Here is a 20,872-nt window from a genome sequence, read left to right as displayed (position 1 = left end):
TCTCCTTAACAACCTTCCGAGCCTCTCCTGGAGGCCACTCCAGCAGCCTGCTCTACCAGCCGCTCAGAGCTCTGGCTCCCTGCAACTTTCTGACACGTTCAGGCCAGGCAAGCCCAGCCCAGCAAAGCCAGGTCCCAGGCCTCTGCCTTTCACCTCTCAGCCTCATCACCTCCTTCCTCACTCTTCCTCCTCATTCTTACTTTTGTTCTTCCCTTTCCATGTGCATCACCCCCTCTCCTCCTCTAGCTATGAGGACTTAGAACTCGTTCCCTTCCTCAGGGGCTCCAGGACTCAGGGGCTCTGGAAATGTCACATCCCCGATACCCGCCCTAAGATGACAGCTCTGGTCTGAAGCTGAGAGGTAAGTTATGTCCAGTTATGCAGACCAGCGGCTGCAAACCAGTGGCCCATGAACTGAATCAGGCCCAGAGATGTATTTTATTTGACCAACACAGAGTTTTTAAAAGCGAAATCTCAGTGCCTCTAGGCTGGGCCTGTGCAATCCAGCTCCTGATTCTGTGGCTCTCACCACCGCTGTCCCAGCCTCCTCAGCTCTCCCACCGACCTTCCTCGCGGGGTCCTGGAGGCAACTGTCCTCATGACCTCTGCAGCCATACGGCATCTCCACTAACGTGTTTCTCACCAGTCTGGACTTCAGGGCACTGCTTTCCTTCCCACACAGCCCCACAACAGACCCCAGCCTCTTCAGAATGCCAATAACTCCATTTCTCTCTCATGAAAAACTCAAATACCTTCTTATCATATTATCACTCAAAACCCACAAGAGTCCAGTTCTTTTTATGGTTGTTGAGAATGAGCCACAGAGGAGCCTGGCTCCGCAGCCTCGCCCATCTCCCTCCTACATGCCTTCTCCTCCTAGCAGAGAGCTCCCAGGTATATACAGGGCCTTGCTTCTTCTTCCCTTGTCCCAGGTCATCCTCCTCTGGTTTTCCACATCCTCCATAGCTCCCCTGCACCCAGACCCCAAGCATCTGCCTCTGCCATCATGCCCTGCGGGGTTTGGTGTCCAAGCCCTCTCTGGTTCCCAGCTCTGTTTCTCCCGTCCCCTCCCCTGCCCTGCCCTGCCCTACCCCAGGTTCTTCATTATTTCCCTGGCACCTGGATTCCTGGGGCAGGATTTGGAGGCTGTAACTAAGGCCTGGCACTTAGGAGCTATGCCCATGACCGTGTCTCAGTGCTGCTGCCATGCTTCCTGCTGGGGGCATGGTGGGCCTTGATGGGCCACTGCACTGTAACTCTGCAGCAAGGGGGTGCACCAGGAAGGGCACCTTCTTAGCTGCTTTTGCAATTGGTCCTTAACTAGTTCTGCTGACAGGACTGGGACTCAAGTGTCAAAGTGAAGATGGACAGTGGATCACAAAGCTCTGTATCATAAAGGAGCGTCACTGTAGCAAAGCCCCTCGTATTGCGGGCTAAAGAGAGTGCTACAGTACAAATAAAGATGGAAGAAAAACTTGGTCCCAGTTTTTCCAAATTATGGAAAGAGGACTCCTCAACTCAGTCCTATTACTGTTGCCCAGTGGCCCGATAACCGCCTCAATGACTGGCCTGATGGTCCCAGGGACGGGGTGTCCAGTCTGTCTGTGACTCCAGGCCATACTGCATGGGCCTTCCTCTGTTTTCTGCTCTTGACCTCAGAGCCCATTCACCAAGGAACAGACACAAGTAGGCACAAACACACACACATCCACACACCCTGAAGGTAGCAACCTCTGTTGCCCATAAACCATCATGAATGTATTCAAGCTGCACCTTCAGAGCACCAAAACAACGGGAAGAAAAACATTTCAACAACCTGCTCAACGGGAGAAAAACATTTCAACCCAGTAGTTCAGTGGTAGACAGATAAACCCACAGTGATTTAATTTTAAGCCCATTCAATATTTTACCTGTTCCTAGGCACTGGTTGTGAGACACTGTCCCACACCCCTGAGATCTATCAGAGGCCCTTCTCTCTTCTCTAGACTCACCCACGTGGCTGGATGAGTGGTACTCGACATGGCTGCACCTGTACCTGTTTCCCCAGCATGAATGCAAGAAACTCTCCCTTGGAGAATCTGACCTAGGGGAGGGCCAGTGGAGGGAGTGGGGGGTGAGGTGAAACAGCAGGGATTCAGGGAAGTGGCAGGCCAGGCTCACACCCTATACTACATTCTTTTAAAGAACAGGAAGTGAGAGAGAAATTCTTTCCAGTGTACAGTTTCCTCTTAAAGAACTCCAACTCCAGGTAGCAATAAGGAAGGGCTAAGAATGGACCTGAACTTTAAAAGGTGAAGTTTCAGAGCAGTTGGAGTTGGAGATCTAGGGAGCTGGGGACAGAAAATGAAGCCCCTGGTTTAAGGCACTCCTTTGTGGACTCAGAGGGAGAGAGTGCAGGCTGGGGAGGGTGGGGAGCGGGGAGGTTTGTTCATCTTCCACATCAGTTACTACCATAGCTATTCTTTCTATGCAAGCATAACGTTCTAGTCCACAAACACACCATCACATATACAACCACACTGTCTCACATACTGGAACAAGCCCACTTCCCAACTGTTCCCTAGCGCCCCAGCTTCCAACGGTGCCTCCAGTCCCCTGGGTCTACTTTGCACAATAATTCCCTCCAATATGCACACAAAGCCATTGCTCCATCTCACTCCCTCCCGAATATTCCCTTCACTAGGCACCCTGTCTCCCTTCTCCAGGGGCTCCTCCTGTCTGGTCCATCTCCACTTGGCTAATTCCCCCCGTGGCCCCTGTATTGAACTGTTGTGTTGTCCATTTCCCTGTGACAAGGGCTCTGGTTACAGAGTTATTGATTGGTTTTCATGCAGACAGATGGGCCCTTCCGAGCTCCCATCGAAATCCCTGGCTGTATGGGCTGATTGTTGCCTCTCGGGGTGTAGGATTGCACTGGAGACCACCCTCCACGCAAGCTCCTTTGCCCAGACTGTGGACGGTAATAAATGGAGGCAGCCTGAGCGATAATAAAAGCAATTGAGTAGGTTACCTGTGCAGACACAAGATTTATGCCTCTTCATATTTGATGTGATTGTTTTATTGAGTTCTCGGAATAGTTGGGACACACTTTATTTATTTAAGGTTCCCCCCTCTAGTTTCCTCTTTGAATCACCCTCCAAAATGCACCTGGAGCTTTCGTTATGGACAACCCCTCCTGTCCTCCTCTTTCCTAGAGTTGCCAGTGGAGGTAAGAACTCAGGGCAACCAGCCATCACTCTCACCTGAAAGCCATCTTGTGGCCTGACTTCCCACTCGAAGCCTGCCCACAGGGAAACAGTTAGACCAATACAACTGCTGGCCAAGACATCTAAAATAACTAAGTGAACAAAGATGGCTTTTCAGGGGGACAACTCCAGCTCATTTAAAGAAATAAGAGTGCCAGCAGTCATGACTACTTCACGTGTTATTCTAATGAGGGGAAGCCTTGTTAGAAGCAGGAGACATTCTCTAGGGAAGGACAGGTGGGCGAGGGTCTTCCGACAGAAACTGGCACATCTGTCCACTAGAGGTGGCCTGATCCAGAAAACCAAGGGGCACACAAAGCAAGTCCTTTATCCTTATTTTTCCCTTTCCTCTGTGGGGAGAAGCCTTCTTCTTTGCCTTGGCTCTTGGCCACAAGACCAACAGACCTGACCACCAAACAAGGGCAAGGGTACGGAAATGTGGTGGGCAATGCAGCCTCTCTGGTCCAGCTTTGCGCCAAACCAGGTCTGTCCAAGAGTCAAATATGCTATGTTCTAGAACCTGAGTCTCAGAAAGAGACACAGACCCCAGCCCCGAATGTGTCTTCAGCATTCCCTTGGCTGGGATGAGTGGCTCCCAGCTTCTTTGGAAAGACCTCTGAATGAACAGCTAGACCACCTGTCACCCCAGTGCCAGATTCTGACAAAGACTTGCAGATAACACAAGATGGAACTGTTTAACAGCCCTGGGGCTGGTGCCTTCTTGAAGCCAGTGTTGCCACCGCTAGGAGAGTACATATGCTCACTTATAATCCAAATAGGTTAAGGAAGGGTGTGGGTAGCATATGATTGGTGGGAAATTAACTCTGGGAGGGTTCACTTGAAAGATCTAGGAGCTGGGAGTGCCTTGGTCCCACACAGTATAGTGTCGGCTGAGAAAGCTAAAAGATAGATGGCCTCCTTGTCAGCTCAGTCCAAGACAGTACCCTCAGGGGATCTTCAGGAACACTTGACTCTCGCTAGAGTCTGCGCCTGTGCCTTCAAAGGAGCTATATTCCCTTCCCAGAGCAACAGCCAAACCTGAAGACGTTGGCATATAATCAGGAAAATCCTTCCTGCCTAGCCAATTGCTCAGCGATGTAACTAGGCAGGTGACTGTTAGCAGGGTGGGTCCCCCTCCATCTCCTCCCCACTCTAGGCCATTTCCCACATGAGCTTTCAGTCTCAAGTCACCTGTTTATAAACACACCCCACACCCCACACACACACAGCAGCAGTGTTTAAGCACAAGCTGAAGAGCTGGCAACTCCACACTCAACGACCAGTAACCCAAAATTGAGAGCCATTCAGATAAATTCCGCATGCTAAACAATCCAGTCCAGCCTCCGGATTTTTGATGGTGGTTTCTGGGAGTGAGGGTGAGATTGGGAGGCCTCCCTTACCTACTCCATTGGCTCAGAGAGGTACTGCTATGAGGATTTGCCAATGGAGAAGGGGAGTTGGATGTCAAGCCTTTATCACGACAGGATCAGAAAAAGCCAAAATCATTTTTAAAGCAGGAAAAGTAATTTAGTTTATAACCATAATAGCATATTTCAAGTGCGGCGACAGCATCTGTTTGGGGGAGGAGAAGATGAAAACCCTTGCGATTTGGCTCAGGTGGATAAGCACGTGTGGACTTCCTTTCTTGCCAACAGCCAGTACAGACACATCCTTGATTGTGAGTATTATAAAGTGCCCAACACAAGCGGCACCTCACCCACAGTAAAGGTCTAAACTCGAGAACCACCCAGTCCCCAACACACCATACTTTCGACACAGAACAACATCTCCAGGTTCTTCCTACAAGGAGCGAGAATTCACAAAGTTCCTGGCATCAGCAGTACCAGCAGAAATCCCACTTTTAGCAGCCTTTAGGGTGAAGCAATGCATCTCAGACAAACCTTCCCCTTCAGACCAAAGCATCTGGAGGCATAATGCTAAGGGCATCTGGCCCAGATGCATCCCCCCAGACCCAATTCAGTAGCATACCAGGAAGCCCCCAGAATTCATTCCCACATATGAATCACAATGCAAAGTCAAGAAAACTCTGACCAAGCCTTGTTGACAAAGCCAGCCAGGAAGCCTCACTGCAGACCCAGGGCTGGCTGCCCATGCTGCCAGCAGCTTCCCCGTTCTCTTCCCACTCCCTGGCCATCTCCAGCAACACCTGCCCACAGATGGCTGTAGTTCCACACCCAAAGGTAGCCTCTGTGTCCCTCGGGTGATCACGCTCTGTGTTGAGCAAATTCTGCTGCTGTCAGAGCTGTTAAACCGAGGTCGTTCTCCCACTGTCATCCCACTAGCAGCTCACTCTTCTATTCTCTCCCAGTTCTGGTGAGTGCACCTCAAGGCCTCTGGAGCTTGGTCCTGGGGTCATCCGTCCCCTGCTCTCCGTGGCTTTTCAGGATGAGAGCATTCTCAAACTTTTGCATAAGCCAGCTTCCCAAAACATCTTAGCCAGTGAGGGGTATAGTGGGGAGAGGGGGGAAGAAGGGGTGCTAGGCAAGGGGTGCTGCCACCACACCTGCACTGACTGCCCCAATCTTCCACGCCCCCAGAGCGAAGCACATTGCTTTAACCAAACATATCTTGGGCTCCTCCAAAGGCTTGCAAATCCTATCACAACAAGATTGCTTCAGAATACCAGCACCCAGTCCCATCAACACTGCTCCTCAGCAGGGCTTCTCTCTTCCCAAGACCCCAGTTCAAACCCACTCCCTAGACCAGTAGCCAGCCTAGAGGTTGAGAGGAGACATTGCTTTGTACCCTTCCCACTCCTGCCCCAGCCCCAGAGCTTCCCCAGCCTCCTCCACTGGCTTTTAAATGCAAAAGACTCATTCCTCTCCCAATGCAGGTTGTGTGTGTGTGGGGGGGGGGGGGGGGGGGGTGGGCCAAGTCTTTCTCCAGCTCCTTTGGAAAGTGAATGTCAAACCGCTATGCTCTCAATACCTAGCTGAGCCAGGCCCAGGGAGCTGGAGGGTTTTCGGAGGGTGTATAATTAGCTGATCAGTATTATGTTACCCTGTTCATAACTGAATAACCATTTTAATACAGATGGCACACAGTGGGATAATTTCTGGGGTCGCCTCGCAGTACGTTACAGCACGAGTGTGGCAGAGGGAATCTTCTTTAGCCAAGGTACATTCTACCAGCTAATTTTACCTGCTGTTTTCAGGATGATTTGGGATAATTCCATATCATTTGCAAAATATTAAAAAAAAAAAAAGAACCTTGATACATGATGCCAGTTTCAGAAAAAGGCACCAGCTGAATTATTAGTTGCTCTGATAATGAGCCTATGAAGAGTGTAAAGAAAAACACGGGTATGAAACCCTCAGCCTTCTTCTCATTTGGGGATTTGCCTTAAAATGCAAGGGGCCGGGGTTGAAAAGCTGGCCAAGGCTGTCTGGAATTTGCACAGGGTCTCTGCTGATGTCAGGTTGTGCAGTTCTGTGATGGGAAAGCCATCCTGGGTCCCCATCTCCAAGTGCTCCTGTTATGTGCTATACCTGCCACATGTATACGCTGGCCTGGGTGGGGTGGTACATATGTGGAGTGTGCATGTATCTTGGAGAGCACACTGGAGTGGCTCGAAGATTGGGAGACTAACTTGTGCTACTATATGTTGAGCTGACTCCAGCCTGAGTTGTCACCCTGTGCCTGAACCTGTCATCAGTGCAGCCTCAGGCCTGGACACAGGTACTCTAGGTGGTTGGAGGCATCTCCTGAGGTTCAGCTTCAGGGTCCAGAGTTCTCCCTCCTGACTTGGCATCCCACTCCTTGTCTAGCTTCTCTGCTCCCTGCCAGCAGTTTGCTGGTCGTTGGTGTTTGCTCTACAGGCCTGGATACTGGTGCTAATAGGCCAGAAATTTGTGTGGAACTGGCTAGCAAGGCCTGGGCTCCCAAGAAGGCCACCTTTATAGGAGTCAGCAGAGATGATGGGTGGGGGGAGGCGGGGAGCCAGGACAGGTGGCTGCCCCTGGGGAAGGGAGCATGCCTTTAGAAAGGAAAGTCTGTTTAGAGGCGATGAATAGGACACTGGTCATTTTAAAGGCTTCAGCTGTGGGCTGTGATTGTCTCTAGATACCGAGGCGCGTAATCTTGGAGTCTTAATTACCACAAACACTTGGATTCATTTCCAGGACGCCAGCGGGAGAAGCCTGGCAGGAAATACCCAGTCCTGAGCTGGAGACAGCCCTGTCTGTCTGTCTGTCTTTCTGCCTCCCAGGTCCCCTCTCCCTACCCAAAGAACCTGGGAGCCTAGGAGCAAGGGCAGGCGGAGGCTGGAGAAAGAACGGAGCTGGAGCTGGGAGAAACTCCGGTGCGCGTTGCCCGGGAGCTGGGAGCTGGAGCCCCGCCCTGCAGCCCAGCGTGACTTACTCACCTGTTGATGGAAGAGACGCTGGGCACCGTGTCGTTGTCACAGATGCCCTCCGCCAGAAGCCGGTCCCGGATCTCCCAGGCAAACATAGTTGGGTTCTGTCGCTTGTATTCAGCAATCTTGTCTACAACTTTGGGTGTTGCCACTTTTGGCTTGGAGCCGCCGATCACTCCGGGTTTGATGCTGCCGGTCTCGTAGTACCTGCACGGGGAAAGCCAGCAGGGTCAGTGAGAAGCAGGCGGTGGCAGAGAGTGAGGCTGCAGGCTCTGGAGCCGCTAAGCCACTCTCCCGCTGGAGGCAGTGGTGCGGAGGGAAAAGACCTAGCGTGTCTGAGCGGGCTTCCAAAGCCACTCGGCTAAGGCAGGGATACGTCGGAGGATGAGGGCAGGGACAACAGGGACGCTCTCTCCCAGAAGGTGGTCGTATCAAAGGCTGCACACACAACAGCTGCAACAGGCGAACAGGGAAGCCTGGCCTTTCATTTGAGAAGAGCGGGAGGAACAGCACTTGGAGGCCTCCCGCCCATTCCCGCTGAGCACAGGGCCCCTGTGGGAACCAGGACTAACCTTGCACCTCTCAAGCTGATTCTTTTCTCGGGGCACCCATCTTTACCTTCACCCATTCCTCCAACCCTCCCTTCCAAAGAGAAGAGCTGTCCTTCCGTTTCTGAAGACAGGAATCCGGCTCTCTCCCAGGGAGGAATCTGGAGCCTGGCAAGTGCGCTGGACGGCGCTTCTGGGGCCGCAGTCACCACCTGCGTGCCCTTGCCAAAAGGAGCCGCTCTCCAGATAGCCGCAGTCAGGGATCTCCCACGCCCGCTAGCGACCTGCACTTTTAGCCAAGCCCTCGGCTGGAGACCCAGGGCCGTCCAGCCCGCGAAGGAGACGGGGGCATCTCTCAGGGGCGGCTCCGCGACCCTCACCTGCCCAGGATTTTGCTGACACAGCCGTGGCTGACCCGCAGCTGCCGGGAGATGTCGCAGGGCCGCACGCCCTGGTGGGCCAGCTCCACGATGCGCTGCCTCACCACGTCGGGCAGGGGCCTGCCGTTCACAAACACCCCCCCGAGCTGGTTCACACCCCCGTGCCCTGCTGGGGAGAGACAAGAAAAAGACACAACACCCCACACACAGCAGGGACCGGCCATTAGTCAGGGTCCGCGCGCGGCCCAGGATGGAAGAAGGGAGCAGGCAGGGCGGAAGGGCATGTTCCTGGGCTCGCGGGCGAACGGCGGAGGCCGACCACAACGCAGGGGATTAGGGACAGGGAGCCGCGGGGGCTGTAGAGACGCGGAAGTGCAGAGGCTGGGCGGAGGGCTGGGAAACGACGCGCGACTCGAAAACTGGTACGACGCCAGGGAGAAAATGAGGAAGGGATGGGCAGCGGGGCGAGAGGGGGTAAAGGGGGAAGAAGGGGAGAAAAAGAGCCAAGTGGGAATTAATACCGGCAGGAAAGAATGTAGGCAAGAGAGGGCCGGCGGAGGACGGTGCGGAATCCCGCCTGAGCCGCAGGCGAGAGGGAGTTGACGGAGCGTGCTTGGAAGTGGATGATTCTGGGGTGTTGGGTAGGAGAGGAGCTAAGTCCCTGACATTCTCCCCTCTGCTCCCTACCTCTTTCCTTGTATTTATTTGGAATTGGAGTCTTCCTATACCTTTCCCCGTGTTTTTATTGTGATTTTTTTGGGGGGGGGAACAGGGAGTTTTTCTTTCCTTTATGTTTTCTATCTTTAGGTATTTGGGGAGCCATATTCCCCCCCCCCGCCCCCGCCTAGTGTTTAAAGTTCAAAGAAAGCCAACTGAAGGAAGGAAGGGGCTAGGCTGAAGAGGCAGGGGCCCAGAGTCTGCTGCGCTTGGTGACAGGGATGCAGTGGAGAGCGGTGAGGTGCCCGCTAGCAACCACAGAATGCAGACTGCTTGGGTTCATTCGCCTGCCCCACTGCGCCAGGCTGGGGACCCACCGCCTCGCCCAGGACACATGGTACAGGTTGCCTAGGTGGGCTCAAGGTTCACAGGGCACCCTGTGCAGCCAGCCTCAGCCAGCTCATGTTCCTCTGACCTTTTAGACCTCTGCTGCCACTCAGGAAAGGGGACAGCAAGGGCGTTTGCTCTCCTGGGCAAGAGGAGGGCGCTGGGTCTCCAACCTGACTCCTGCTGCAGGCGCCCAACCTCGGAGCCATAGTGGTCGCCGGATGCCAGGCCTCAAGGTGCTGCCTGGCGCCCCATTCTCCCTGACTCACAGCAGTCTAGAAATCCTGCACCCAGAGCCATCAACACGCAGTCACAGTTACTGAGCAATCCAAGCACAGAGTTCTAGCGGCAGAGTCCAACCTGACCGGACCAACAACCTGCAGCCCTGTGCTGCTAGCCTCTGGAGACTTTCGGAGAAAGCGGGGACACCTGCACCCGGCTTGCTGCTCTCCCGTCCCCTTCTGGGGGGACCGAGAATAGGGGCCGGCTAAACCTCTAGGGAGAGGCCTCCGATCTCCAGGCTGGGGGAGGCCGAAGCCTCTTATCCTACCCCTCATCCATGCTAGGTTCCCTAAGTCTAGCCCCACTCCTCACCCCTCCCCTCCCTCCAAAGCCGACCATCAATAATTTAGGCCCCGGGAGAACTCGCGTTACCGGTATGAAAAGGCGGCAGCTGCGGGCAGATTAAAGATGAATAATTCAGCCTCCCCGGGCTCCGGGCCCGGCCCCTCGACCCCAATCTAAGGGGTGGGGAAAGAAAGGGGGTACCGCGGGAGTCCAGGGCTGGGGCCGAGGGCCGGTGCTGAGTCGGGCCTAGACTGCGCCACCGCCGCCGCCGGCGCCGACTCCGGCTGCCGCTGCTGGCCGGCTAGCCCGCGCCGCGGTCTGTCCCTTCCTTCGACCACCTTCGGCTCGCCTTGCTCCCCTTTGGGCTTCAAAGTGGTACCCAGTGGGCGGCCAGGACTCGGCAGATCCCACGCGGAATCGGCGAGAGGGGAGAGAAAGAGCAGAGGCAGCAGGGCCAGGAGGCCGGCTGGCTGGGCGAAGACGGTGTGGTACCCGGTTCCACTCCCTCCGAAAAGGAGACAGGATTTCAGGCTCGGCTGGCACAAACCGGCGGCAGCCGGAGGTCTCTGGCTCGGATTTCCTGTGTATGCTTGGAAATTATTTAGGGAAATATATTTTATCCCAGGAGTACTTTTAAAAGCATATATATACATATATATGCTAAATAAATGCTTAGAGAAAAATGCAGCTCTCCCTCCCTTCTGGGCTCTCTTGTCCAAAGCACAGATCCAAGCCAGCTCTAAAAAGTTTCCTTGTGAAAAGTTACAAATCATCCTTGATTATTAATCTACAGAGAAGTTTTCTATTTAGAATCTATTTACCTTTTGGGGGGAAAAAAGCCTGCAAAAAAAAAAAATCTCTGAATTGTTTCCAAGCTAAAGACATAGGACAAGAATTAGATAAATTCAAATTTAATTTAAATAGTCCTCCTTTCCTATTTTAAATTTATTTTCTCCCCTTCTCTTTTTTACTGTAGCATTTTTTTTTTTCTGTTTTCTTGCTCTTTCTTAGCCCTGGTTTTGGTTTCTCTTTTCTTTCTCCCCAGCTTTGGCATTTGCCTTCCTTTTGTTCTTCCCACCTCCTTTTCTCCCTCTTTTCTGATCCCCTGGCCAGGTTACTGGTTGGATCATCCTTACCAGGGAGTGGGAGACTGGCAAGAAGCCTCTAGAACTAGAAGCAGAGCAAAGCTTTGGGACTGCTTGGAAGGCTTTTCTATGTGATATCTCGCTGACTTCGGTTTCTCCTTGGAACCCCTCTTTGTTTTTAGAGCATCTCCCCAGGAAAGGCAGAGAAAGATGACCACCACGTCTGGCCAATCTCAGACTCCCAACCTCAGGGACACCAGAGGGGAAGTAGGATGGAAGGCAAGAAAGAAAAGAAGAGGAAGGAAGTATTTCAAACCAGCCCACATGAAGCCTTGCCTGGGCTGGTAGGGCCAGGAGAAGCTGGGAGCTGAGGGTCAGAAGGGGGCACCCCACCCCCCGCTCTTCTGCCTGATTGTCTTGACACTGAGACTGCCTGTGCGGGGAGTCTTCTCCTGGACAGCCACACTCTAAGTTCGAGAAAGGTACAGATGAGAGGAGGAAGGATGGGGAACCAAACAGAGAGTGAAAACAAAGTAAGCATAACTAACACAGAACCCTAAAAACTGCCTGCCCATTAGTCTCCCAGCCCCAGGCAAGAGGGTGGCCAGGGGAACGGTGGCTGGAGCCAGGGTCATGGGCTGTGGATCCACTATTTAAGAAGAAGCAGGTGGAAGTAAGGAAGAAAGGATGGGCACCCGGGAGGTAGGAAGGCAGGTAGTAGGATAAATATGAGCGACATAAGGCAGAAGGAAGAGAAGGGTCTTTAGATAGACCGAGAAATGGGAGAAAGAGGAAGAACGAAATGGGGGGGACCAGGAGAAGCCAGGGTGGCCTCCAAGATGGGACCTGAGCATAAGAGGCCAGAGCCGCCTCAGGACAGTACAGGACAGGACAGGCTAGGGTGGGACGGGGAGCCCCGAGCTGGGACAGGAGCCGGGCGCCGGTACTCACGGTGCATCGCGGAGAAGGGGTCTGCTTTGCAGTGCATATCCATGGGGAGGCAGAGGAGCGGGAGCAGCGCGGCCGCCGCCGCCGTGTCGCCTCTCAAACTCAACTTCAGGACTTGAGGAGAAAAGGGAGGGACGGGGGGGGGGGGTGAGGGTGAGTGGGCGCCCGGCTGCGACCCGGCGCTCGAGAGCGGGGGGCGCTGCGCTCCCCGCGGGGACTCCTCCCGGGCCGATCGGAGCTCGAAACCGCAGCGGCCGCAACTTCCCACCGTCGGGGCGCGGGGCTGGGCGGTCAGCAGAACGGCCCCGGGGCGGCAGGTCGAACCGGGGGGACCTGGGGGCGCATGGCGCGCGCGGCAGCTGCGGCCAGGGCTGAAGCTGGGCGTGGAGACGGCTCGCTCAGCTCCCCTGGAACCCGGTCATCCAGAGGCGGCAGTCGGGAGTGGGCCAGGAGAAGGGGCGGCCCGAGGGCGCCAGGCGGGGAGCCGGGCCGCTCCAAGTGCCGGTGAGTTGAAGAAGTTGGCAAAGAAGTAGCAATCCTCGGGATGTCCGAGCCGGCGCCTTCGGGAGGGGAGAGCGCGAGCCGGGCCCCCGCCCCCGGAAAAGGCTGGCGCGCGCCGCCGCGGCCGAAGGGCCGGGAGGGAGGGAGGGAGCCGAACAACGCCGGCAGCACTGGACTGGCCCCAGGTGGGTTGCGTTTGCGAGAAGACTCGGCCGCAGACTGGAGCCTGGGCTCCCGGAGTGTCTCTCTCTAAAAGCTGCAAAGCCCCCTCCAGACCCCCTCCCCCTCCCCGCGCTGGGAGATGGATGACTTGTCAGACAAAGGCAATAGATTCCACCACTCTGTGATTCGCCAGCGCCGGAGCCCGGAGCTTCGGCGAGGAGGGCCCCGCGCCTGTCACTCCGGTGCCGGCGAGGGGAGGGGAGGGGAGGGGAGGGGGAAACGGGAGGGAGGGAGCGAGCAGCGGGCGAAGGAAGAGGGAGGGAGGGGAGTGGGCCAGGGGGAGGGGGAAGGGGAGCCTGGGATTAAAACTACACTGAGAAACGAAACTCGCCGATGAGATAAACGTTAGATAAGGATAAAGAAGGGCCAGTCTAATGAATATTCAGGCAACGACAGAGGACCGCAGAGCGCGCCACGCTCCGAATCCGGCTCGAAGTCCCAACTCACCCAGCCCTGCCATCCACCGGCCAGTGCCCGCATGAGCCACGGAGCCCCCAGCTCGGTCCGCATCCCTAGTCCTGTTCCCCCCGCTACTCTCAGCTGAGTTCCCTTCCGTTCCTCCTGGTTCTTCCTTCCTCTCTCTGGTCCTTCCCTTTCGCCTGTCCCTCCTGAGGTACCTCCCCACCCACACACCCCCAATTCTCATTCCGGGGCAAAGTGTCCGGCAATTTGTCCTCTCCCATCCCACGCGCGGCTGCGTGCAAGGCTTCCCTCGTCCCCTTGCCTAAAGGGGTCTGGACAGTCCAGAACGCTCGGTGTAGAAGCCAGCTGGAGACCTCCGGCGGGGACCCACCTGCCTCAGTGGGACCCAACGGACGGTGCGAGAACCCGGGGACTTTGCTCCTGGACCCTCAGGTGTCCGGGGAGGGGGCTTGGGGAGACAGTGCAGAACGACCGGTCGCTGGCGGCAGAGGAGGCGGGAGATCGAGGCTCGCCTCGCTCTCCCCGGCTGGGGAGAAGAGGCTGCGAACGAGGCTGAGCGCCGCCCGCTGCCTGCTCGGCGGATCCAGAGCCAGCGCAGGAGGCGCTGCGCGCTCGACCCGGCCCAGCCGCCGCAGCCCTCGTCCGCGCTCGCTCGCTCGCTCAGGTTAGCTCGCGCAAGCACCAGGCAGGAGAAGCCCTTTGTCTCCTAACTGGTTAAGTACAGAATATCCGGGAGATCTTCATGAAATATTTTCCCTCCTCTCATAAATCATCTTGGCACTTCAGCTGATGTTTTAACTCTCTCCCTCCTTCGCTCGCTCCGCACACCCCAGCTTCCTGGGTCTGCGAAAGGGCGACTCAGGGAAGCCCGCGACGCGCTCTTGCAGCCGGTACTCGAGGCAACTCTGGCCCCTGCCTGTTGACCCTGGCGCCTGTAGAAGAGCCGCGGACTCGCGCCGCTGTCTCTCTGTCCGGAACCTAGGCTGCAGCTAGGTTGGGGGTCGAAGGCGGCGGCCCCCCTCACTCCCCGCTCCAACTCAGGTAGGAGGAAACTCCTACAGGGCCTCTCGCACGTTGGTTTTCAGAACTCCCTTCATCCTCGGCCCGGTTCGGGCCAGGTTCAGACCGACAGGGTTTCAAGCTCCCCACTCTTTAGGAGGTCGGATCTGCTGGGATCCTGGCATTTCCTCTCCTTCCTGGATCCTCCGGAGCCCAGTTCGTTTAATCCACTTGCGGAGTAACTTCTGGAAGGAAAAGTCCCCTCCCCACCTGCCCCCTCCTTCCCAGCCCTCAGCCCCACGTCTCTTGGGCGGCCCAGCTGGTTCCCTCGGGCGGGAGATGAAAGACGCAGGGTCCAGCCCCGAAGGTCAGTCTCTTCCTCTCGAGACCTGCAGATGGCGCTCCTGGGTTTCCTTTGGCCTCACAGCCCCACGAACACGCACTAACTTGGTGTGGGGAGCGAGAAGGGAAAACCGTCCCCGGCAGCCTAAAGGGAATGGCTCTCGGGCTTGGGAGCAAGGGGCTCTCGGGTGATATTAGCTGGTACAGCCTCGGGCTTCTTTCAGGGAGGTAATTAAGTCACAATTGAGATGAGGGGGGGCCCCCCTGCATGGAGGAAGGGTCTTCTTTACTGAGAAGGAGCTCAATACTAAAGGAGCCCTTTGCCGCAGGTCTCCTTATGTTGGTCTAGGAAGTTGTCTTAGGGAGTCTGAACTCTTGGAAAAACTGGACAGTGGACAGCACCCCTGTCTGCACAGAGACTCAGATTTTTCTAGAATCAGCCAGACATATCCTTAGGTTACACAGACTATGAAGAAGCCGGGGTGCAGACAACAGGCTTTTTTTACATACCAACGACGAGGGATTTTCTTCTCTTGTAAAGAAGGAGACGGCACACAAAGTGTGCTGGAGGTTGCGCTCACACACCTATACTTGACATGACCCCTGAGAAGTGAAGACCCTTCCCTGACAGTCCAGTTCCCAGGCAGTCCCTGGGGCTCCAGAACCCCACCACCCTGCTCCTGAGACACTTTTCCCTGTACCACACCAGCTGGACATCCACCCTCCCACCAAGCCAGCCCCTGGCACCTTCCTTTTTGGCTCCAGCCCATTCAAGGACCTAGAAAATCAAAGAGCAATATTCCATGATGATTAGAAACCCTTTTAGTCAAGCCCCAGCCTTCTCCCAGGGCTCCAGGCTGAAGGGCTGGCACAGATTTCTCTCCAGAGGCGCTGGTCTCTCCCTCTGATGTTCTCTTTCCTGTTCTTCCCTTTCTTCTTCTATAGTCAGTAGAGGAGGGGGGGGGGGGAAGCCAGAAAGGAAAAAAAGGAAAGAAGAGGAAAAGAAAGAAAAAGAAAGAAAACAACCCAACCCCAAACACAACCCAGGCTCCGACCTGTCAGGGTTGGTTGCTTTTCCCGTCTGCCTCTAAATGAACCTTTTCTCTCTGGTGTTTTCAAAGCGGCCCTTCCACCCCCCAACCTAGGGGCATTTACACTTCAAACAAGGCGCCCGCCTCCCTGCGGAAATTTAAAGGCAAATAAACTTTTGGGGAGTTGCTCTGATACCCATCTCGGGATTTGCTTCATTAGCCGCCTCTGTGCATCTGATCTGCCCAATAAATCTTCCTTGTGGATCTCCGCTCCTTCACCTTCTCCGCTCCCTTCCCTGCCAGGCTCACCCGGCGCCTAGCGCCCCCACCCTTGCCTCCTTCCTCGCTGATGAGCACTGGCCGCCTGACTCTCTGGCTGTCTCCTGCCTGCTCTGCCGGGTGTAGGTGTCCGAGGCTAAGGTCTCCACTGAGCTTCTCTCTCCTCCCCCACAGCATACACACGCAAAGACGCCCCAAGCCAAGAGCAACTAGCACCCAGAGCTCCCAGATGCATTTCTGGGCAGACTGTGCTTGAACTCAAGTGGTCAAAACCCTGTCTGCAACCCCTAATTGCATGCTGTCCCTGCACAATCCTTCAGCTCCTTTTCACGTTTCCCATGTAATTTCTTGGACTGAATTCCCTAGTCTGGCCCAGTGCTTTCTGCCCTGGCGAAGAAAGGCTGAGGCTTGGCTGCCTACCCACTGCAGGCAGGGCCCTGACCCAGGGCCTGGATGCCTGACCTGGAGCAGTTGGGGAAGGTGGCTTGCCTCTGAGGGGAGGGCTTGGTGGGGGCCCAGGGAGCATCGCAGTCATGCCCCTCCTGGACACGTCGGCCAGCCTTCCTCCTTCCACTCCTTCCACCCCCCGGGGAGCGGCAAGGGGAGCCAGGGCTGGGGCTCTGAGTGAGGGGATTAGAAATTCCGAAATTAAATGTATCTCCCTAGGAAATGCTCCCCACGGTGCGGACCAAATTAAATGCATTAAAGTTCAAGGCGGGGAAAGCTGTTTAGAACCAAGGGGGAAAAAAAAAACTAGTCCAAAGGGAAGAAAAGCGAAAACAGAGGGAAGAGAGGAGGGTGGAGCAGAGCATCAGCTCCAGAGCCAAGCTCCTTTTCAGAATTATTCCTAGTTTTGGAAGTCACCACCACCAGAAAAAAAAAATTACAAGAAAAGAGAAAAAAGTTCGACTGACAATCTAAGTCTTGGACAGCCAAGGCCCACTGGCCCCCAGGGTCCCGGGGTGCCCCTGGGGCGCATCCTCTCTGGGACCAGGTCCCGAGCGGCCGCTTCACGCACTGGGGCCCCACTTCAGCTCGCCCTGACCAGCTCCGGCCCGACCCTTTCTCCTCCTCCTCCCGCTTCTCTCCCCGCCCCTCCCCCTTCCTAGCCCTCTGGTCACGTTGGAGGATGGTGTTTTTTTTTTTTTTGGAAGAGCTTCTGGTACAATATGGAGCACCATGGGCTGCAATTTCACACTCCACGGCACATTCCCCCTAAAGCTACTTTCTTTTTTTTCATCTAAGACCCCCTAATTTCTGCTTCCTCGCTCCCTCCCTTGCTCCCTCCCACCCTCCTGCGCTCACTCTTCTTTCCCCGCTTTTGTTCCCAATATTTGGGCTCCCTGCGTGAAGCCCGGGGGGCCTGACTCCCGGCTGGCCCCGCCCGCTCTGTCTGTTGGTCCTGAGGAGGCCGAGCGCACGTGCTGCGCCTTTATCCTCCCCGGCCCCTCCTCCTTTAACCCGGCTTTTCCTCACAAGAGGTCCTAGCGACCTGCCGGCCCTTCACAGTCCCTTTGACGAAAAACGACAATGCAAGCCACTTGGCCACCAAAGCGGCCTCTTAGCGGCACGGGCCTGCCAGGTGGCTGCCGCCAGTGGGCCACCAGACTGGGGAGCAGGAAAAAATAAAAAAACAACAAAAACTGTCAAGCCAGGAGAAACTGGGCCAGCAAGGCTATAGGGTAGGAGGTAAGGTAATGAATTCTCTGTCCAACAGAGAACAAGCTGGAAGGCGGTGAGGGGGGCCCAGTGAGGCTCTAGTGCTCCAGGACACAGCCTGCCCTCCCCCTCTGCTTCTAGACCTCTGCACAGCTAAAGGGCCACTCACCCAGGGAAGGAGCAATAGCTTCCACGTGCACAGTCCCTTTGCCTCTTTGAGCCTCAGTTTTCTTGCCTGTAAAATAGGGATAATTCCACCTGTCTTGCTTCTCCATGGAGCCAGCCAATAGGAAAGCATTTTAAAAACCAAATACGTCGACAGTAGACTTTCTGAACACTTAACCTTTCACAAAGAGGGAAGAGAGGGATCTAGGCACTCAGGGCAGGGGGTGATGTTTCTCATCCAACGTCTACCCTATAAAGGTAAAGAGGATTCCTCACTGCTTTCCTTTCTGTGTTCCTCCCCTTCAGATGTTTTTCTTTCTGTTGTCGCAATGCACCCTTGTCCATGTTCATCACTCTACTTTTTTTCCCCTGCCTTTCTTCCATTCCCACTTCTTCCTGCGCCCCTCTCCCCACTGCAACTGCTAGAGGATCAGTTAAATACCACGCCCTGGCCAACAGCCCAGGTTAAGTGTGCCCTCAGGCGTGGTCCCCTTTGGGCAAAATGGTTGGGAGGAAGCGGCTTGCTGGTGGAGATTTGGGTAAGGAAATCCCATCCAGTTCGGTTCCAAACAAAGAAAGTTGTTCCTCCCAGGACCTGCAGTCAACCTGCCAAAGCCAGAGCGGAGATAAGCTGGCGGGGAGAGGCCTGACCAAGGGGAGGAGTGGAAGAAGGGAGAGAGGAGGAAAAGAAAGGGATGTGAAAGGTGCTGAGGGACCAGAGAAGGCACGTGTCTCTGGAAGGGCCGAGGAGGCTGGCTGGGGTCAAGCCGGGATGCCCACCTGGCCATCTGCCCTCTTCACTTCTTCCCCCAGGGTGAGAGAGTCCCGGAGAGGCTGAGGGTCTGTAGCGAGTAATGATTAACCCTCTTCTCAGCCAGGCCCTGAGCCCTGAGCCTGACCCGGCTGGTGAAGGGCGATTGTGCCGGCGGACCTCGGACGTCCCCAGCGACACCTTCCAAGCCACCGCCAAGAAGGGGGCTGCGGAGGAAGGGGACAGAAGGTAGCATGCGGGAAGCCAAAAGGCAACGGAGTATAGGGCAGGGGGAACGCAACTTCAGATGCTGGGCAGACCAGGGAAGTGAAATAGCCACCGCCAACGTACAAGGAAAGGAAGGGGCCAAACGCGGGTGAGGGCGCGCGGCTCCGAGGCGCTGAGGAATAGTTGAAGAGGGGCGGGCTGAGTTTTCCCCGAGTTGCAGCAGGCACCAAATCTACTCTCCCGGATCCGTCCGCGGCGCTCCCGCCCTCCCTGCCTCCTCTCCCAGCAGCTGTGCGGACGTGAGGAGCAGGCGGAGGACGCGCCAGAGCCGAGAGCGGGTAAGGAAGGCAGGGGGAGCCCCGCCAGACAAACAGGGAAGCCAGGGGCAGGGCCGCCCAGGCAGGGGCCAGGCTGCCCGGCGCCGCTGAGTGGCCGGAGACAAAGGACCGGAGCGGAGGGGAGAGGGTACCTCGGTGGAGAGAGAAGGGCTGATGAGACTGGGAGAGTACCAAGGAAAAGGGGTCTCTCTGGGGACCGGCCGAGGGTCGTCTGCCCCTCCCGCCTCTGCCCACCCCAGCCTGGAAGTGGGTCGTCCCGGGGTTCACTATCGCTTGGATTCCAAGCCGGAGGGCCTGTGGCCTGGAATCGGGCAGCGAGGTGTTGCTGTGTCTGTGGGGTCGTGTGTTTGTGTGTGTGTGCGCGCGCGTGTGCGCGCACGCGACAAGGTTTAGGGAAGGGGGAGGGGTGGAGAGGGGAGGGCCTTCGCCTTTGGGTCAGACCCCTATCCCTAGCTGCCACAAGCCTCTGCCCTCTATCCTGCGCGATCCAGAGCGGTCCATCCACCGAACTTGAAACAAAAGGGCTTAACCAAATCCCTCTGGAGTCGGGGCACCGACTCTTTCTAGAGAAGTGCTTTGGTCTGAGACTTTAAGGGTTACCTGCATCCAGGATTGTTTCTTAACTTTCTGCAACTGTTCCTGGGAGGAGGGGCGGGAAGGTTGGGGGGAGATGCAAAGTAAATATCGGACAGAAAAAAAGCCCAGGTCTCAGTAGGTCACTCCGGCTATCTCTGAACAGGCTGGTCGGGAAGTCTAAGACCTGCGGATAACGAAGGTAGAGAAGAAACTGATGGAGAGAGGAAGCCTCTTTCAATTTCTAAATCTATGGAGAATTTCTGATGTGTCTCCTTGAGGGCTGAACGCCTCTTGGTGAAGGGATCCTGTGAGTGTGTGAGTGTTGTGAGGGTGTGAAAGATCTGTGAGGCAGGTGGGGTAAGTGTCTAGGCAAACAGCTGTGTCCCAGGCGGGGCTGAGATAGGCGCTCAGGACCCATACCCAGCACCTCCCCCTCCCCTCTCTGCCCTCAGCCGAGGCTGCACCGAGGCCAAGGCCTCTGCAGCCTCTTCCAGCAGGGCCGCCAATCAATCCTGCAGGTCAACACAGCAATTAATAACGGGGTGAGGAGGCCTGGCAAAAGAGGGTGGGAGGCATCAGGCTGTGTCTCCCCCAGGCCCCGAGGGCCCGGCTGCAGGAGTAGGGAGTAGGAGGGGTCTGGAGGGGGCATAAAGACCCCTGAGAAATCAGCGTGGGCCCTGAGCCACAGAAGGGAGAGAGAGGACCAGCGACAGGGAGGCAGAGAACTTGCTGGGTCAGGCCAGTGGAGTAAAAGGAAGGTCGTTAAATAAAGGACTTATTTTTATGGTTCTGAGAGTGAGTAGAGGCATCGATGGCCAAAAACCGCAATTGACCTGATAGCCGATCCTTTCCAGTTACCCCTTCTCTCGCTTTATCCTGGTGGTCTTCGCTGTTTCCGGACAGGTTCAGCGATACTAAATAAAACCCGCATCCTTCGCAAACCCGTCTGCGCCGGTTGCGCCAGGGCGTCCGCCAGGCACGCTCTCTCCTGCGCGTCATTTTGAACCAGCCGTATGGGTCTAAGAGGGGACCCGGGGCCCTCTAGGGCACGCAGAGTCCTGGTTTGTTCTGTGCCTCGGCCAGAGGTGTTCAAAAATGAGGGGAGGGCCGAGGGACCGGAGGAAGGCAGTGAAAAAAGTGAAGGCGCCTTGGAAGGGAAACATTTC

General features: G+C 55.8%; 1 protein-coding gene across 1 annotated transcript in view; it reads right to left on the bottom strand.

Annotated features, from left to right (window-relative positions):
• The window catches only part of PAX2 (paired box 2), an 83,002-nt gene extending 64,805 nt beyond the window's left edge, over positions 1-18,197 (bottom strand). Inside the window, exons 1-4 of the mRNA XM_052660894.1 lie at positions 18,173-18,197; positions 12,196-12,306; positions 8,549-8,717; positions 7,630-7,827 (exon numbers count right to left, since the gene is read on the bottom strand). Coding sequence (XP_052516854.1) covers positions 7,630-7,827; positions 8,549-8,717; positions 12,196-12,306; positions 18,173-18,197 — 503 coding nt within the window. The remainder of the gene's footprint in view (positions 1-7,629; positions 7,828-8,548; positions 8,718-12,195; positions 12,307-18,172) is intronic.
• Positions 18,198-20,872: the final 2,675 nt, after the last annotated feature.

This window comes from Budorcas taxicolor, chromosome 23 (assembly GCF_023091745.1).
Source record: "Budorcas taxicolor isolate Tak-1 chromosome 23, Takin1.1, whole genome shotgun sequence".
In the NCBI taxonomy this organism is placed as follows: domain Eukaryota; kingdom Metazoa; phylum Chordata; class Mammalia; order Artiodactyla; family Bovidae; genus Budorcas; species Budorcas taxicolor.
This window is presented reverse-complemented; position numbering and strand designations above follow the sequence as displayed.